General features: G+C 47.1%; 1 protein-coding gene across 1 annotated transcript in view; it reads left to right on the forward strand.

The window, feature by feature from the left end:
* LOC119462479 (beta-hexosaminidase subunit beta) overlaps positions 1–18,191 on the forward strand; it is a 75,322-nt gene extending 57,131 nt beyond the window's left edge. Inside the window, exons 9-12 of the mRNA XM_037723825.1 lie at positions 6,638–6,833; positions 12,935–13,025; positions 15,432–15,536; positions 18,104–18,191. Of these exons, the coding sequence (XP_037579753.1) occupies positions 6,638–6,833; positions 12,935–13,025; positions 15,432–15,536; positions 18,104–18,191 (480 nt within the window). The remainder of the gene's footprint in view (positions 1–6,637; positions 6,834–12,934; positions 13,026–15,431; positions 15,537–18,103) is intronic.
* Positions 18,192–20,355: the final 2,164 nt, after the last annotated feature.

Below are 20,355 nucleotides of genomic sequence, written 5' to 3' on the forward strand. Positions count from 1 at the left end.
GCGTATGGGCTTGCTGCCAGCGTTTTGACAGTCGTTGTCTGCAGTCATTCAGTGTGATCTATTCATGTTTGTTTGTGCGCGCTCACACCACGCTTGTTCATTCAGTTAGTAATAGTCGGGCCACATTTTCCAACGCAGGCTACACTTGCAATGCTGCCCGGATCGGCAGTGCAGCGCTACAGGTGTGTCCCTTCGCACGCGCGCTGCCCACGGGAAGCGCTTCTCATCAACACCACCTTTTCACACGCGCCTTCTCGTGGTCATCGAGTCTCTCTTCATGTCGGTCTACTTACGCCGCAGCACACCTGGTTACTTAATCAGCTCATGTTTACTACAATTCATATTGCTACCAAAGCCGCTCACCTTACTTCGTATGACATTGCTGTGTTGCTATCGCATTCATTGCTTCGCCCTTAGGGCGAAACTGTGACATTTCTTTAGACATGACACGATATCGTTCACGACATTTCTGTATGATTATTTTATAACGTACAACAAAAAAACGGACAGCGAGTTCGATGTTTACATAAGCGGATGCGGCATGGGCCCCGCTGTAATAGTACCACTTAAAAAACAGGGTCAAACATTATGTTAATCAATCACATTCTGGGATTTTACGAGCCGAAACCATTATATCATTATAAGCCACACCGCAGTGTATGGCTCTGGATTAAATTTAACCACCTGGGAATCCTTAAAGAGCACCTATATCTGAGCACGAGCGTTTCTGCATTTCGCCCAATCGAAATCCGACTGCCGCGGCCGGAGCTGAACCCACGACCTTGCAGCGCAACGGGTAGGGATGAGCATGAGAACACATAAACAAGTGCCCCTGTTTAAGTGGTTTGTTGCAGTTCAGTATTTAGGTGGTCTGATTGCGACAAGCTTGCTTAAACTGTAGTACAGAAAAATCGGCATGGCTGCTAAATGCTCAGCTTAAACGGACGACATGCCCACACCTTGGCGCTCCATCGGCGGAAGGCGAATGCAACACGCCACACGCACACCGGACCGGCCCCGCACAAAATTCTTTGACACTGGCGCCGTGAAGCAGGCGTGAAACATACATTCAGCTAGGAAATCAGTTATACACACAACACGAGACAAGTGCTTACCGCAGTCAAAGTATCCTTGGGTCAGTCGGCGCTCCTTTCTTCGTGCCCGCGTCCACGCAGCCGAGTCGGTAGCATACCTCCGCGTCAGCCAATGCACGGACGGTATATAGATACATCCCGCTTTTCGTCTTGTACGCTCTTGACAAAGTGTTCCTTATCGCGCAGCAGCAGATGACAACACACACTCACGAGCTTAGAGCTCACGACACACACGTAGCTCACACGCCGACCAAGGGCTCTATTCTGGACATGCATGGCGGCTGCACGGCCGCCATTATCCGCCATCTTGGCTGTCTTATTGGCTGCCCAGAGGTCACGTGTTTTGACATTTGTGCCGGGAAACGGAAGTTTTGCAAAATGCAATTTTGCGTTTTCGTCAGAATGACGAAACGTGACGTGGAGCTGCAAATTTTATCGACTAATACTGTTTTGTGGTCCTTGGCACCTATATTGCGACTTTAGCACTTTAAAAAGAAAGTGGACGGTAGTGCGCAGAAGCTCGTGCAATGCATCTACAATTTCGCGAATATGTGGTGGCGTTCCAAGATAGCCGGCATGTCAGCTTGCTGATTGGCTGAAGGAATATACCGTGAGGAGCGTCACAGGAAGGGCCGTTTCGTAAACGTCAATTTGACGTTGCGTGACGTTGCGCTGGGCCGCCATTGCAGAGATTTTCCGCCATAATTTGTGGTGCGACGAGCCGCGCGAATTATGGTAATGAGCGGCCATATGCAATGGCAGTGGAGAGGCATGCGTATCGCCGCATTTCCCCTGTCATTTGGGGCCATAAAAATGTTTTGTTCACAACGCGTGCTCATAGCATTTGCATCACTCTCGGGTGGTGTTGGCATTTGTGTTTTGCACTATCATTTTTATTAAAAACACGTTTATTTGAAATAATATTGGTTGAAACTAGCAAACTTTCTGCGACTTTTTGCACTTTTCACTATTGCGTTTGTATTGTAATCAATATTAATGACTTTTCGCGTCATCAAAGGCTATGACAACGATGACTTTTTAATTTATAAAAAGATATGTACGCAAGACGGCGCCTTGAAGTTTCCTCTCGCTGTGCGAGTAAGCAGCGAAGTGCACAAGAGATGGCAGTGCCGGCGCTTGCGTCGCTCAAGCGGATATCTGTGGCGCGCGCAACGCTATCGATGATATTCGGCCGCTTCTCAGCCAGACGAGTCGGGCGGAGTCACTTGCGGTTCACGAGATAGCGATAACGCGGCCTAGAGCGTGCGCTGATCATCACTGGCAGGTCGCGTATGTTGTCTCAAGGTAGAAAGGAAGCGCGTGGGCGCCAATATACGATGACTCATTCAGTTTCCCGAGGACACACATCCTAGCTAATGAAGCAGACGACAGCCTGCGCGCATGCAGACGACGGAAGCGAGAAACGATTTTGATGGAATAATCGTGCGCTTTGAGCTAGCTGCTTTATTTTTACTGGGGAGGAAAACTGTTTTGTTTTATCAAACACGCTAGGTTCAATGCCTACATTACAGTTTCTTAGGCGAAACGTCAAATTTGCGTCACGTTACGAAAGCAAAACGGGGCCATCAGCGCCATTTTGTAAGCGTCGCGCCTACGTCACGCCTCGAAGAAAATGGCGGAATGTCCAGAATAGCGGCTCAAGAAAAAAAAATGAAAAATGGCGACAAAAACAAACGCAAAAAAATGATATACCAATGTTGCTGTTAACTTTTTTAGATTTCTCTGGGTTTGGTAAAAAACATCGATCATTTTTTTTTCGAAAAACTTCAGTATGTTTTATATGTCGTCAGCTATACACAGAGTGTAATACAATAAAATATATTCTTGTGCAAATGACTATGGCTGCGTTAAAGCAATCATTTAGTGTTAGGACAACACTTAGGCACAGCCTTCGAGATCACCTCAGCGCACCGAATCTCGAAGGCCACATTTCGATCAGTTTGGTCACAAAGCAACCGATCGCAAATGATCGCGAATCACCACTGTTCTGGCTCATTCGCTAAGTGCTTGATTTCTCAGTCGCGCGAACGCAGTGGAAAAGCTGGTTAACCAATGCGCTGAAGATTATTTTACGTGGCGATGACGGCGCGAGCAGACGTGAACAGTATCAATCGCGAAATGTTTCGTGGAAGCGATTGGGCCGGTCGCGCTTGCTACTGTGAACGTGAGCCTCCATGAGTAGAGTCGCCATTTACAGATGTTGTAAATCTCGAATAAACCAAGCAGGCTAGGTGACATTTGTCTCCGCCCTGTTTCAAAGGTTTTTGATGCCGATAAATATAATTATAATCATCATCATCATCATCATTGTGGCTGGTCGCACGACCTCTGCCAATCGTCGGTGGGAATCGCACTGCATTTTGTTGCATACCTTGCCGTAAAGTAATAGTGAAAATTTACTCGAGGTCGCCAAACCACTGGCTCTGTATCCGCGTGATAGCTTGCGATGCCACGTAATAGACATTTGAGTAGACACCAGTGGGATCCATACATCGACGTATGATAGGTTCGAAACACAAGTTCAAAAACCAGTCATCTGTTAGTATTCTGTCTGCTTCTGCATGCATTGAGCAAGGCATGAAGCTAGGCATGCTGTCGCCCGTCGTAGTAATTAAATGATGAGGGGTATTAGCGCAACAAAAGAGGCGCTCAGTGGTTAGTTCGTGGACAGCAGGAAACGTAAGTTTGGGCAAGTTGGTGCGTCATCCTGAAGTATGTGCTTACAGCGCGAGGCTACACGTGGGCGGAGAGAAGTAAACACGGACAACGTTTTCACTGTTTTGTCGCAGGGTCTCTTTTCTGGATACGCCAATGGCTTAGACGGGGGGATTGGGGGAGGTGGGAGAGTGACTTCAAAAATTCAAGAATGGCAATCTTCGGCCTACGATGGCAGCGCATATCCGAACGTAAAGCAAGCAGTTAGCCAGGATGCCTGGCTTCCCTCATTGGATCGTGCGCCTTAAGTGAGAAAATGCAACGAGAAATCCATGAAAATTCGTCAACATAAAACTTATTGAGCAATGCGCAACGGAATTTTTAATGAAATCTCATTGTACTGGCTCATTGAGTGTTGGAATTTCATAGAATTTCTGTGGAATCAATGATACTTTAACAAATCGACAACGGAAATTCAATACTCATTTTTGTAAGGGTACGCATATGGTTGGTACCTGATCTAGTTGGAGGGGTCTACGTATACTATGTTTACGCACGTTGTATGGCCAGTTTAACGTACGTAACTTTACGTACGCAAAGAAATAGCGTTGTCAAACATGGCGGCACCCATAGCTTCCGCTTGAACGCTAGTTTTCCTGATGGTCACGCGCACCTTATCGGCGTTGATCACCAGAACCTCTTGAAACGAGCTTTCGCTTCCTCTAAAGTAATCTGAATCGTTAGTTATGAGCGCGTAGCGTCTCGAATTTGTGATCGTTCGGCGATTCCGATGTCCATAGGCCTAACGAGACGCGTCGCCATAGAACCGACACGATGTTTGCTAATCAATTGTCTTGGCCTGGATATGTTTGGCAGGATGCATCAGGCGCCATTTATTGTCTTCGTTGCATTTTCGTTCCCGTACGTTAAACTGAAAGTCTGGAATGGGCGCACAACCCAACGTCCCGCAAAGATGGTGACGTTTACCTTCCGTAAGGCAACGAACGCTATTCCAAAAAAGTGGTCGCAGTTTCACCTGAAAGGCGAAGCATCAATTGCGATAGCAAATTTGTAGAGAGCTATACGGAGTAATGATAGCAGCTTTATCAGCTGTATAAACTTCGACATGCAGCAGCACCGGCAACACGCAGAACTGTTGTCGACGCCGTCGGCGTTTTGCCCGCGTTCGCACAAAATGCGTGCGGCGTTGGTGACTGTTGCCGGAGCCTCTGATATAAATAGGCACTTGGTGCCGCAGCTAAACGTCACCTCCCTTCCCTCCCCCTGCCCCCCCCCCCCCAAGGCTATTCGCGCGTCGGAAGAAGGCGCGTTTGCTCTACATATATGGTGATTGTAAAGGAGGAAAGAGACGCCTACTTCTGCAGCCCTTCCGGGAGCGCGGCGCAGAACGCGCGTTTGTTCGCCGTGCGTTCACTCCCCGTGAAAGCGCGCGTCCCTTGCGCCCTTTCACTCGCACATACAGCGTTCGGCGCGCGGCGACGATTTCATCTCCATTGACGTCATACGGAACCTCACGGCGACGGCGACGGCGACGCCGACGGCAGAAATCTGCTTTGGAGTGTCCATATAATTGCTATCGCAATAATATGTCTAGGTGTACTGCGTTTCTGATCGGCCCATGTCGTAACGGAAGATAATGTAAGTTTTTCAAGCGAAGCTCGTATTGGCGCACAAGTTTAGGTGGCGTTGTGGTCACGCAAAAACACGGCCGCTCCCACATACAGCAGCTGTTCCAGCTGCGCCAGCGCCGGATCACGTGACATGCATGGCCAATCAGGGTCACCTGGTGTGTCGCGGGGAGGGAAAGGGAAGGAAAGAGCGTTGTCGCGCTCTCTGCCGGGCTTCCCTCGCCTCAGATCAGTCTCGGCGACGGGATGGGAAGGCCGCACGTGGTGCATTCCGCCGAGGAGAAGGGTGCGTTTGAGCAACGGCGTGCGAACTCGCTCGGGTAAGGGCTCTTCGTCGACGTGCCGATTATAGCGTGAGGGTTTCCGAAGCCCAGGCGAAACGTCAACGAAGAGCCTATTCGTCACCCCGAGTTGCGGTAGCGCGATGTTGACGCCAAACGTCAGCGTCGTCTTGCCCCCCAGGAAACTGACAACGGTGGTGCACGCCTCGGCAACGCTAGTGCCAACTTCCCCGGTGTGACGGCCAGGTTTCAACGCGAGTTTGTCAACCGGATCTTCGGAGCCAGATGCAGTGCGTGTGACCGGTTGTGATTCGAGCACAACGTGGTACTCGTCATTGCAATTGGTTCGGAGGAACACCGAAGAAACACGCGACAAGCTTTGCTTACCCCCAATTCCTCGACAGGGGAGGGGCTGCTGTTTTTTTTTCTGCAGGTATTCGACACTATTCGTCATATTGTCTCCGTCATACTAATGTCGTCACCTTCTTGTCACGCAAACAAACGCGTCACGCACCCGGTTGTTTTCATTACATAACAAGAGTACATGATACCAACCAATCGTGCGCGTACATATATTTAGTGAGGCCGACTGATCCATGGCAAAACAGCGCTTAAGAACGAAAATCTTCATGAATTTGGCCCCGGTTCACCAGGATAGCGCGGAGTGATATTTTATGAGCGGCAGTAGAATAGAACATTTGGCTGTTTATAATCGATTTTGAAATATGTTGAGTTTTAAGATTCAAATTTGAGAATAAAATGCTTTATTGACTTCGGCCCAATCTGCACGCCAAGTCCAGTAAGAATACACTTTATGACCGTGCTATACTTCTCAGTTTTGCAATCGTTGACGTATCAAATGGAGTGTTTATACAGTCGGTCTAAACTAATTTAGTCGCCAGGGACTGCAAGAAACACGTCACGCGCACTCTTGCAGGCCTCCCGCAGAGATGTCGTGGTACAGGTGTGGAAGGGGGCCGGCAGTGGCTTCCGCAAAAGATGGCGCGAGTACGCGGCCTTGATCTCCAGCTACGGATACAAGATGGTCATTTCAAGCTGCTGGTACGTGGACCACTTCAGCCACCTGAAGAACTGGACGTACTATTACGCCTGCGAACCTAGGAGCTTCATAGGTGAGCGGCCAGTGCATTTTCTTTTTGTCCTACTCATAGAAGGGTGTTGCGTCCGCAACTTTTATGCTGGTTTTCCCAAGGAGGTTACAGAAATGTTCGGGGGGGGGGGGGGGGGGGGGCTATTCTGTAAGAGTCCACCTAGAGGATTGTCCACTTCGGCTATCGCCATTGGCTGCCGCGTCACGAGCCCGAATATGCCAGCCAGTCTCCTTCGCGCTCGTAAAGCGGCAGCCAATGGTGGCAGCCGAAGTGAACAGTCCAGTAGGTGGACTCTCAGAGAATGGAGTAAAATTCCCTGCAGCCGACTACGGGAGCCAATATGGCCGCCGTGGCCATATTTGAAGAGGCGCTAGAGGGCGGTCCCAGCGTAGGCAGCTGCAGAGCGCCGGCGGCGCTCGATTGCGTTTGCCAGTTCCACGATGAAAAATCGAGAAGAAACCTCTTTCAGGTGTACATCAGTTGACAGATATGTATCGTTGCTGTCGAAAAAAATATCCTGCGTCCATTTCTTTCTCCAGGGTGCAAGAAAAGCTACAGGTATGACGCTTGGTCAATCGCACTTCCTTACTTGGTTCAATTACGAACGCCCTCACCCGCCGTGGTTGGTCAGTGGCTATGGTGTTGGGCTGCTGAGCACGAGGTCGCGGGATCGAACCCCGGCCACGGCGGCCGCATTTCGATGGGGGCGCAATGCGAAAATACCCGTGTACTTAGATTTAGGTGCACGTTAAAGAACCCCAGGTGGTCCAAATTTCCGGAGTCCCCCACTACGGCGTGCCTCATAATCAGAACTGGTTTTGGCGCGTAAAACCCCATAATTTAATTTTCTTTTTCAATTACGAACGCCCTCTTCATAAAACTAGGCTCGTGTGGTGTGACTGCGCAATAAATTTTCCCAACTGTTTACCCACTAGTTGACGTGAGATATTTTCAGCCACCTTGTATAAACACCGAGTACACTTTCCGCCCGCCAACGTATGAGTCTACGGCGCGACTGCCACCTTATTTTATTGGTTTATTGTATCTCAGCAAGGGCAGGGGGAAGGGGGCCGCTACCGTATGGGTGCGCACCTGTGGAGAAACTGCGATTCACTTTTTTATCTGCTCCAGGTAGTTCCGAAAACGCACACACACCACTGGACACCTTATTTAACCGCTTCAGGCCAAAATTATTTCTGTTCAATGGAAAAAATTGGTTTTTACAATTTGCGATGTGCATAATCGTGGTAGTTAAAAAAATTAAAAATCTGCGCTCACACTTTTCAATCAAAATTTATTTAATGATTCGAAATTAAATCAGTGGGACTTGGAGGAATTGAAATGCGTCGTTGCAAAGAATACGTGAGAAGTATATTTTAGTTGAAACTCTTTGAAGCAATTCTTTTCTTTGTTGAGGCAGAGGTGTGTGCCCCACTTCTCGCACCGAATGCGGAAATCAGAGCACATTCTTCTCTAGTTTTTCTAGTTTGCGCGCTGATTTCATCTTCAACGGACGAATCAATGTCACCTCGAGGGATGAGCACAAGCTTCGGGACTTCTTTCTTTTTTCCATAAAACTCGCATGTTCTGATTGTCGCCATCTATTCCGAAAGAAAATGTTTGCGTATTACGGAGGAATTTCACAAAAACAAGTTTATCTACATGACATAAACTCATATCAACAGCATAAAAAGACAAAAGCAAAAAGCAAAAAGACGCTCCACCAACTATACATGCTCCTGATACGATAATGATCCATCAGGTAACACGCGCCCTAAACATGGCAAAGTACGGCATGAAAACGTGCTCTGAGTGCGAACAAACGCGCGATTTAGTCAGTGAGGTAACGTCAATCGAAAATGTATCGCCTGAATAGTTGGGGCTGCTACGTCCCAATGATTTCATTTGGTATCATCAAGATTCGCAACCTTCTCCGGTACCCGCAGGTACTTTTCGCCGAATATATTTACTGTGAAGGGATAGCATAATACATAACATTCAAAGTCCAAATACTCGAGACATAAATGAAACAATTGTCTTACCTCTGCAACGGTACAAAGAAGAGGTGATCTCAGCGAATGGCGGGAACAGTGGAATCGATTCATTCATTTTTTTGTTCAGAGGTGGCAGCACTTGCTTGAGTCTACCAGGTTCAGGGGCGGATCCAGGTTTTTCCTGAGAGGGGGGGGTCAGCTTCTGTCAATAATGATGATGATGATGATAGTAGCCTTTCTTATTTACCGAAATTTACCGTTTTTGCTCACGATAAACCCGCGTTTTATACGGCTAGAGCAACACCTGTAGCCCTCCGTGGTGGCTCAGTCAGCTCAGGTGTTGAGCACGCGATCGCGGGATCAAATCCCGGCCGCGGCGGCCGCATTTCGATGGAGGCGAAATGCAAAAACGCCCGTGTTCTTGCGTTGTAGTGCAGGTTAAAGAACCCCAGGTGGTCAAAACTAATCCAGAGCCTTCAACTACGGCGTGCCTCATAATCAGAATTGGTTTTGGCACGTAAAACCCCAGAAAGAGGAAGAAGACCTGTAGCGAAGCCAGGTATCGGTTTCTCCGAGCTTATAGGAAAAGTACGTTACCCAATGCAACCATGTGCTTGGCGGCTGTGCCTGATAATACAAGGTGTTCAAAACTAAGCTTTATGGTTTTCTTAAAATTAGGCACTGGGAGGCACGCGAAGACCACCTGTGCAAATAAGTTATGTGGCTAAGGGTGCACAAAGTGAGATGATAATTATCGCTGTGAGCAGCCCAATTAAGTAAAATTGAACAATTATTTTTGGTTGACTGCAGTAACTGGGTATGTTTGTATTGAAAACTTAGACAGTCGTGTTTCTAAACAGTATCAGTCGGAAGAATTATTCTATCGTGTCCGTGCTCCGAGATATCCGACTCCAAATTTCAATTGTCGTACTGCGCAGAATAATCGAGTCGACGCGGGAGCGGTTTATGCTTTGCGTTACTGTGGAAGGGAGGCATTTTGGACATTTTTAGGGCATGGACATCTTGATGGGTGAAATGCTGTCATGAGATTTGTGCATGACAACACCAAACTTAAAGCGGCAGTATGAAATATTCGTTAGCATAGCTAAAAAGGTTTCTGCTGTTGATGGTGCAGTTGTTGCTCTTGATTTCAATAAAACTTACAATACTTGGAAATCAGCAGTCACTTTATTTGCGTAGCCCAGACAAGGACCATGCCCGGTCGTCTAGTAACCATTACGCACGCGTACTGCCCTCCGCCTTCTCCGCTCGCGCCATTATCTCGGCATGGCAGCTGCCGCCATCTTTACAGGCTGCGCGGTCGCGTGTTACGACAGCGGTTACTGGTTCTTAGATTTTTTTTTTCATTTCGCCAGCCGTGAGGGGAAGGTGGACAGTTATTAATCTTTACCAATGCCCCCGCCCCGTTGTCAGACTAAACGCCGCACGCAACAGCCGCGTCACATCAGGGAGGAGCTTTGCGCCGATCCTCCCTCTCTTGCATGCGTAATCATGCGAACGACAATTAAAATTTGGAGCTGGATATCTCGGAGCACAGACACTCTAGAAGAATTCTTCCAAGTGAAACTGTGTAGAAACACGACTGCCTCTAACTTTAGAATACAAACATACACACTTACTGCAGTCAATAAAAACTTCATTATTCAATTTTGGTTAATTGGGCTGCTGACAGCGATAATTGTCATCTCACTTTGTGTCCGCCTGGCCACATAACTGATTTGCGCAGGTGGTCTGCATGTGCCGCCCAGTGCATAATTTTAAGAAAGCCATAAAGCTTAATTTTGAACACCCGGTATATCTAGCCTGTATTGTTTCTTAAAATTTGGGATGCTGTTTTGCAGGTTCGTTATAAATGCGTAAGCACAGGTCCGTCTTTGGAGTTCTGTTGGGACACCTTGATTTCCTTAAGGAGATCCTTTGTGTTCGGCTGAGACACCTTCGTTTGCTTTGGAGGACTAACTCCCGTATTCTCAAACAGCCCTCGACTCGAAGCTCTTACTCCACTCTATCTTGATGAGCACAGCGCCGCTTCTCGACTGATAAAGACGCGACAATTCTCAAGAATTCCCGTGAATGATCATGAAGCTCAGTGACCACTTCTGTGGAGGGATGGCGGTGCCATCTTCTCTCTTGAGTCGTGGTAGTGTGTTGACTAGAGGAACGTTCTTGAATACGGGCGTAACGCTCCGCTCCAACGCAGCAACCACTGCGCTGGTTGTTTACGATATGCGAATCACCGCGTATGAAGACTAACGACGCCACCTACAAGAATAACGATGTGGCGTAGTAAACCAGAGCACGAGCCAGCGTCTTCATGTTTTGTTTCCCACGCGACGTCATCCTTTTACACAGGGCGCGCATCTGCTCCCGTTTCACTAACCACGCAACGCCATCCTAGGCCCGCGTACTGGCGTTGGCCGCTGACGTCACGCTCCCCCACTTCGCAGCCGCGGCTCGAGGCTTCGCCCCGCTCCGCGAGAACGCCCACTCAGATAAACGGATCCGGCGGGCTTGAGCCTCCTATGCTTAATGTACGACAATGAAACTGCGAAATTACAATGAAAAACTTGTAGCGTACGAACGGCACTGTGCTCGTACTGGATATTGTCAACGTGTAACTGTGATCACAATGAGTGCTTACAGTTAAAGAAAAGTTGCCTATGCGTAGTTCTTAGTTTAGCTGTTAGTTGTTATTATTTATATATGAACACTTCAGCGAGAGATCTCTTTCATTAAGCGGATTGGTCGCGGAACCAATGACAGCCAATGAGGCACCCGTTGACACCCCAAGGGGTAACTAAGTTAATCAGGCGCGAAGGCTCTCGAGCGGACCTTGGCGTGCTTGGCAAAAGGGACGTCCCCTTGTTCATTCGACGCTACCGACGGGACGAGTAAGGCACGGCAGGCGCCAGGAGGTCCAAGGTGTTCATGAGAAAAAATAACTACGGCAACTTCGCGACACCACACTCCTACGGAATACAGCTAAGCTTGTGAGCGAGCTAGCTTTACTTCTACATGGCTGATACCACTGGTACTCGCGAAAAATACTTTTGAAGAATGCTGGTGGCCATATTTTTTTTTGCGACAGGGCCATCCCCTTGTCAGCGAGGGGGCGATGCAGAAATCTGAGGGGGGGGGGGGGGGGGGGTCAGGACATCCGGACATCCCCCCTGGATCCGCGCCTGAGGTTACCAGCATATGTAGAGCAAAGGCTAAATATGAGTTGTAGCGTAAGAACAACCTTTTTTTAACCGGGGGTTGCCCACTGACCTACAAAATTTATGAATCCATTTGGAATCACTGGGCCTTAAAGTGTTAATTCGCAATACTAAATCAAGTGCTCTTTATTCAAGTACAAAACACTGCCGATCTGGTTTACATATAGGAAGGCCACCGTGAACTACACTCCGTCAAACCCCGCTAAAACAGTGCCGCCTATCCGGGAGAAAAGTTCAAAATAACAACACCTACTATATATGCAGCCCGAGTAAATGCGGTTCAAAGTATAACGGGACCCTAGTTACGCGGTCCGCAATTATGCGGCTTGTTTTGTTAGCCGGAATTTACTACGGGTTAGGGAATTTAAAAAAAAACGACGCTTACGATGTCTCCCGCCGTGTAAATGCAACATTTTTATATCGTAGAAAAGTTCAAAGCAATGACGCTTAACATGTGGCCCGCCGGGTACACAGGAAATTCTTATGTGGTACAAAGCCCGAAATAAGGACGCTTACTATGCAGCTAACATACATGCGGCCTGTAGTATAAGCGGTTCTTGTTAAAAAAAAAGAAAGTCGCAGTTTCGCCCGAAAGGGGAACCATAGATCTATAGTGGCCCTTTGGTGCATTTGTGTATGCGATGAACATTCTTAACGTACTTCCACCTCTAGAGATTGTAAATAAAAATGTCGTCAGAAATACCGTTTCTAAGTGCATTGCTTGATTGCTAATCGCATTGTCGTCGACAGTAATCGCGACATGCGTGCTGCCGAAATTCTTTTGTGAGTCTTGCTCTGTCATTCGAAGTATGTAACCATACGAATTCGCCGAGCTCGCCGTAGGCGGAACACGTTTTGCTGCGCTCATACACGTGTTTGCTACGCGCAGGAACACAGAAACAGAAGCAGCTGGTCCTTGGCGGCGAAGCCTGTATGTGGGGCGAGTACGTGGACCGGACAAACCTCCTCGCCAACCTGTGGTGAGTGGTTACCAAGTGTTCGTTTTATTCGTGTGCTTTTCGTTGTCATCCTATACTCGCGGACAACTTTCTGTGGCAATGAAGGGACAGCTACGGAGGCAAAGCGCACACAAGTGAGAGCGCTTCTGAAAACAGTCCCGCGTATAAATCCACGTTAGTTTAGGCTGGGGAAGAGAAAACATAGACACCTTATTAGTAACTGTTAAATAAGACATAACACACCACTGAGTGTAAAAGTTTGCTTATTGTGCGCATTTTCCCTTCCGCGTCTGAGTAAACGCGAAACCGCCGCACGTGGAAGCTGCGTCGATTAAGCATCTGTTCCGAGCAACCAGAGCAACCAGTGAAGCCTGCGAATACACGCAGAATTGCCGCGCGACTGGGTGCTCGATGCACTTTGCGTGTATTCGCGGGCTTCTTTCACGCTCGGAAAAACACATTTATGTAGCACGTATTGAGAAACAGAAAGCTGTATCGGGAGTTATTCATGTTGCTCTACAATTTTCTCATTAACTCTTTGATAATTAGGACAGTGCTTCCCGAGTTAGATAATTAATTACAATTACCTAAATAAATCTCAGTAACGAAAAGATTGCTGGCGGCTACTGCATTGTACTGGAAACAATACGCACTAGGTTTGCTTCACGTAACGCCATTCCTATTTTTTAATATCGTACTGCGTGATAGCTGGGACACCCTGTATACTTAAAAAACGCAAAGCCTACTCCAAGATATCCAGGGAAAAACAATAATAATGTTGTGGCAGACCGATGAAGAAGACCTTTTCAGATTACTCCGAAGAAGACGACTCTCTGAACTTCGCGAGCTAACTACGATCTTGTTAATATATGACCCTGTAAATATATTTCTTACTTCTTTTTCCCCATAACATTTTTGGTGGCGGCTGCGGGCTCAAGCGCAAGACGGATTTACGCAGCGGGCGCTCCTTGGCTGCTTCTACCATGCCAGCTCAAGGCCAGGATGCTTCGGGCTCGTCGGCCCCCATGCCAACCGTCATTCTGGCACAACCGCGCGACCCCGGAACCTTTTCCGACACCGACAACACTGATGTTGAAGATTAGCTTCAACTGAATGAGCGAGTGAGCGCAAGCAGCCACTGGGACCAGACCATCATGCTAGCTAATTTGATATTCTATTTCGCGGGAACGGCACGCGTCTGGTTTGAGACCCACGAGGAAGAAGTTACCAGCTGGGACATATGTACACAGAAGCTAAAGGATTTGTTTTGCAAGCCAGTTGACAGTCAGTGCGCTGCCAAAAAAGACCTCGCTTCGCGTGTCCAAACGTGCACTGAGTCCTTCCTCACGTAAACCCAGGACGTGCTCGGTCTGTGCGCAAAGTGTATCCGAGAATGTCGGAAGCTGATAAAGTCGCGCATGTCATTAAGGGCATAACAGATTATGGCTTTCACCTCCTTGTGTTTAAGAATTGTTCTACTGTACAAGCAATCATTACCGAATGCCGGCGGTTTGAAGAAGCCAAGAGCCGCCACATCGCCCACCCATTTCCCCGCCTCGCCAACACGGCTGCAACTTCCACCTGCGAAGACCTCCGCAGTCTGCCCACGCCCAATCGCTTTGATGACATCGTCCACATCATCCGGCGTGAAATAGAAGCCGCATCTCCTTTCACCACCCCAACCCTGGCCCCGACAATTGCCAGGCGACCGTTTCCCTGATCCAGACCGTCGTACGCCAGGAATTGGCCAGCCTTGGCTTGACCGTCTGCTCCGTTAATCGGCCTGACTACGCTGAGTCCACCTCTGCCCTGCGCCACCGAAACCAGAATGCCCCTATGCGGGCGTATCCACTTGAAATGAATTTTCAGAATGACACTAGTTTGGGGATATGCGCCATTAAAACTCGCCGTAAAAATGTACTGTTGTTCCACTTACTTTTTTACCAAAATGCTGTTTTATACATTGAAGCACAAAAGTAACTGGAACGCTCATGTATTTCGTCCCACACTTTGGGAAATAATATCTCGAAACTGGTGTCATCCTGGAAATTGATTTCAAGTGGATGCGTCTTGCAAACTCACCGACTACATTTTGTAAATTGCAATATGAGTCGTAAAGTAATTAAATACTATGTTCATTAGTAAATGTTTGTTAATTGGTTGAATATGTGTTTCGATTTCTCGTGTTACTAATGATTGCCTCTTCGAATAACCCGGCCCAACGATACTAAATATGCTACCTGCTACAGGCGATATTAAAAATTCCGTAAAGCTTAACTTTGAACACCCGGTATAGTAAAAGGCACTGAAGCGGCTCCGGTTCGACCCGGAGATCGCAATCTTGTCGGAGCGTTCCTGAGAAACTGCAGTACGGGTTTTCACACAGGGCTTTCTTTTACTGACACTGCAAGCTGCGCTTTCTTGCAGGCCAAGGGCTTCAGCCATCGCTGAGCGCCTCTGGAGCAGCTCCAACGTCAGAAACACCAAACTGGCTGCACCCAGGCTGAACGCACACCGCTGCCGCATGTTAAGGTTAGTGACATTCGTGGTTGGCCCATTCCCCGTAGTCAACGATGCTGATATCTGTGCGACAATTTCGATAGCACTAGCTCGTGCTACGAGACGACCTCTTTTCATAGAGAGCTCAGCACATCCGGAGGGTAACCAACTCATTCTAATTGTTCGCATCCTGCATTGATCACAAGGACTAGAGCTATATTCGGGTCTAGTTTTCCGAATAACGCTGACGCTGTGCTTGACACATCAACGACACGAGCGCTCCATTGCATGCTTGCTGATCTGTCATTCTTTAGCATGTTCGCTTCGATATCATAATCGAAGCGAACATCTCATCTTTTGCTGCAGTGCGGGAATATTCCGTTATGGTATGCCGATCTCCTTTTAGGTGTCAACACAGCGCTAAGCTCGCTCCTCCTACTTGAGTGAGCACTCAGCCATTCCTAAACGGGAATTAAAAACATGCAGATTGAACGCAATGTTAGGATCTAAATGACGCGAAGCTTGTTTGAATTATCGAGGTAACAGCAGTACGATGTATGATGCTGATCGAAGGAAGAATGTACATGATAGGGGCACATACAGAGAAGAGCAATATACATTCTCTTCATGCGCGATTTATGAGGGCTGTATATATATATATATATATATATATATATATATATGTGTGTGTGTGTGTGTGTGTGACAAATTCACACCAATTTATTCTAAGACACTCGACACTTGACTGCAAGAAAAACAATATGGTTGGGTAGGGCATCGTGCTTTTTATGATGACCCATTAAAATCCGAGTAATTAAATATGCACATATTGTGCAGTCACTAATGTTACATCTCTTTATCAAGGCGATGAGTAAAACGAGAACAAGGCGAAAGCAGGAGCCGACGTTTCGACTAGTGCACTTGTCGCCATAAACGACTTGCCGAAACGTCGGCTCCGGCTTTGACCTTGTTCTCGTTTTGCTCATCGTTTCGATTTTCCATCTCCCGCCTTCCCCGTGTTTTCCCTCTGTGTCTTCATCAAAAAATTCAATTATAGGATTGAATTGTGTGCAGAAATAATTAATTGACTTCTAGCCATTAAGAGAAAAGAAAAAAATGCTACATTGCTGCTGCAACGCTGCATGTTGAACGTCCCGTCCAACATAGTGGTCAACTGTAGAGGTACAGAGAACATTAAAAGGGAACTGGAGGCAAACTGAGTATGAAGAAAGTCTAAGTCGCCTGTGCTCAATGCGCGCTGCTTTTTATCGGTCACCATTGCGCAGCATCGGTAAAAGCAAGTCGCATGCACGAATATGAACATGGCTGAAAAAAATTGGCGGCCTAGCAGTCCTTTGCGACGTTGACGATTAGCAATATTCCATCTGATGAGTGTGTTTCTAGTGTCGATATGTTTGTTTGGTCATTATTATTGTGATTATTGTGATGATTAAAAGACGGATGTAGCGAGACAAAGACAGAGCTGGGATATGTACAAAGGCTGAGTGTTCACTAAAGAGCTTGACGAGGCAACTGGAGTAGCCGGATTCCTATATGACGCTTACCTTTTTTATTCGTTGATGAGTGGCACATACCAGTGGCAGAAACCCTGTGAGACAAGTTGGCTTTAAAAAATGGCACATGCCTAAGGTTGTTCGTTTTCGGGTAAAATTTGATAATTCTCGATTTTGGGCCCCAGCAAGTTTAATGAAATGGGGTTAAACCGGACTTATCCCAGCAGTCGGGCAGGTGGGTCTTCCCGAAATGCAGGCAGGCAACGGAAGCTTCGCCTAAAAAATGTGACAGCTGCGCCTGACAGGTGAATCATTGCTTGCGATTGCACATTATTAGACAGCTATACAAAGTAAGGTGATTATCAACTGCATAAACTGCTGGAAACATTCGCTTACTAACTAAATTCACATGCACGTTGTCACGCGGGCACAGGCCAGACACGAACACATTTCACTCGAAGACCGCAGACACTCGCTGTCAGAACGCTGGCGTGATGAAGAGCCGCGTCAGCGGTGAGCCAATTCCCGTCCGTGTTGCCTCTCACTTCAATGCGAACTAGGTGCTCGGGAACACAGCGAACACGAAGCTATCAGATATATCCGGTCGACTAGCCTTCGAACCCAGCGCAGACTGCCCCCAAGATAGGACGCGCGTGGCCGTGCTCAGGCACTGCAGCTGGAGTAGAAGACTAGATCTGCACTAACCATTCTCCCTTATATGAAGCACGTGCACATCTCTCCGCTCCCTCCACTGCGCGGGTTAGAAGACGGCGTGCACGAGCAGACACCGCCCCCTCAAGCCACCATACTACTCGGTTCACCCTCGATCTCTTCCGGACCTACAGCATAAGGTGCTTGGCCGCGACCATCACTGTGACGCAGATGCCGACGGTGAAGGCGGAAGTTCGCCTGGAGGCTCCCTATAATTTATATTGCAATAATAAACAAGATGGGGCAATAAAGCAGATCCCAGGGTTGAGGAACTTGCATCGCTGCCTAATCTTATGGAGATGGACGCTAGCTCTCCGTTAAGAATTCTGGCGTCGTCTACATTCACACATGGGCTTATTTCTTTGCTGTCTGCAGGCGCGGAATCCCCGTGCACCCTCTGAACAGCCGGTCATGCGAAGATGGAGAGGAGTTGGACTTCCGCGATGTCTTCGAGATGGACTAGAGGAGACAGTCGTGCTAGTGATCATCTAGCCGCGCCAACCTATGGCGAATTTGTTTTCTTGTTTTTTTTTGTATTTTCTTTCCTTCTGGAAATAGCCGGCATGTTTAGCTGCCGTATGTTTTTATGCTCACTCTTATTTCATGTTTGACATAGACGTTAATAAAAGAGTTGAATGTAGCAAGAAAGTACGATTCAATAAAAGCTCTAGAAAACTCTCACTTTCAAGGTCTGGCATGTGTATATATATATATATATATATAAATTTAGAAAGTGTTCAGTGAAACACCCTATATATATATATATATATATATATATATATATATATATATATAGGGTGTTTCACTGAACACTTTCTAAATTTATTTAAGGTTGCGTGTGGCAGATAGCCCAATTCTAGTTAATGAGCTGGTCTACTCGAAGAGGCGGACACTACTTGCACAAAAAATTGATATGCATAATTGACTAATCAACAAAAATTCACTAATTATATTTTAGCTAATTACCTGATGACCCATATTGCAATTAACAAATTGTAGCCGTGGAGTACGCAAGGCGGATCCACTTGGAATTAATTCTCAGGATGACACCAGTTTCGAGATATTAATTCCCGAACTTTGCGTAGAAATGCATTGGCGTTCTCCAAATACCGTACTACCGACTCTCCCTCCGCTTTAATGAAAGAACATGCCATTCCACCACTTCAAGCACGAAGGAAAATCCAAAGACTAAAATTTCTATTTTTACTAATGAACAATAAACTTTCTATGAGTCCTTATCCGTATCTTATTCCCCTCACTACCCGTCATACAAGGTATCATCATGATCAGTCCCTAACTCCATACCACGCCAGAATAAACGCCTTTAAGTATTCTTTCTATCTACGCACAATTGAAGAATGGAACAGGCTGCCTTCTGATGCGATTATGTCCATCGACTCTATTGACAAATTGATTGTTTCTTATCCATAGTCATGTCTTGCATTTGTATAAGTTTTCTCCTGTTACTGCTCTAACATGCCCCACTGTAAATAAGTGCTCGTTTTTTGTTTTTTGTTTTTTGCTGTCATTGCGATGCAATTCTCATTGTGCAGTATTGTATTCTTATGCCCCTCCTGCTTGGGCCCACTAAAGGACCTGCAGTATTTGGTAAATAAATAAATAAATAAATAAAAAAGACGTAGAAGGAACCGCATGTTGGAATGTTCATGTTCATGTTGGAATGTCGGTAACGTGGTTCTGTTGCTAAAACCTGGTAAAACGCCTCAGTCTCTTGGCTCGTTCCGTCCTGTCAATTTAACCAGCTGTGTTTCAAAGCTTATGGGAAAAATGGTAAATATTAGACTGCAATGGAACAGAATGCAGCAATTGTCTACCAGATCACATAACTGGCTTAAAGAACGTAGCTCTACAATGGACTGCATCTTTTACTTGGTAATGTTTGTTGAACATGAGATGAGCTGTGGGAGCATTGCTGTTGCCGTGTTCATTGATGTCAAGAAGGCCCTTGATTCGGTCAGTCACCTTCATGCCCTGCATGGGCTCAACGCTTGGAGTGCATGGCCAGGTTCTCAAATAGATCGCTAACTTCTTGAAAGACAGAAAGGTATTGTCACGTTATAGTGACGGTGAAGAACATGGTAGCAAAACTGTAAATCGCGATTCCAACTTTTATTGGGCGAACCTGTGACCACAAAAGCAAGTGATAATCGAAGCACAACGATACCGGCGAGCTCAGTCGCGATCGTTGAAATCTGGGCCGGTATTTGTAGCGATGCCTTTCCGGTAATAATGCCTTTTCTCGCTAATCGCGCTTTGTCAGTGGTCGGAGCGACGGTCCGCTCGCGTTCTCAACGTGATCAGCCGGCCGTGAGCGGTGGATGATAATACTAGAATAGAATAAGTCGCAATGCCTCGCTACAAAATCGCGGCCCGGATCTGCGGCTCAATAGCGTCGGCTTTCATACATGACTCGACGAAGGTTCCAGCGTACGCGCTGGTGCCCGCGTGCCTTCCAGACAGCACTCCACATTTCGTGTCGCGCATACAATCTGATTACACAAAGTTCGGTGCGAACATACACAACAGATAGAATAAACGATTACCTCCCAGTAAGTTCCAAATATTACCGGCGCGTCGTGCGCTGAGCGATAACAATTAGTTCTTAG

This window comes from Dermacentor silvarum, chromosome 8 (assembly GCF_013339745.2).
Source record: "Dermacentor silvarum isolate Dsil-2018 chromosome 8, BIME_Dsil_1.4, whole genome shotgun sequence".
NCBI lineage: Eukaryota > Metazoa > Arthropoda > Arachnida > Ixodida > Ixodidae > Dermacentor > Dermacentor silvarum.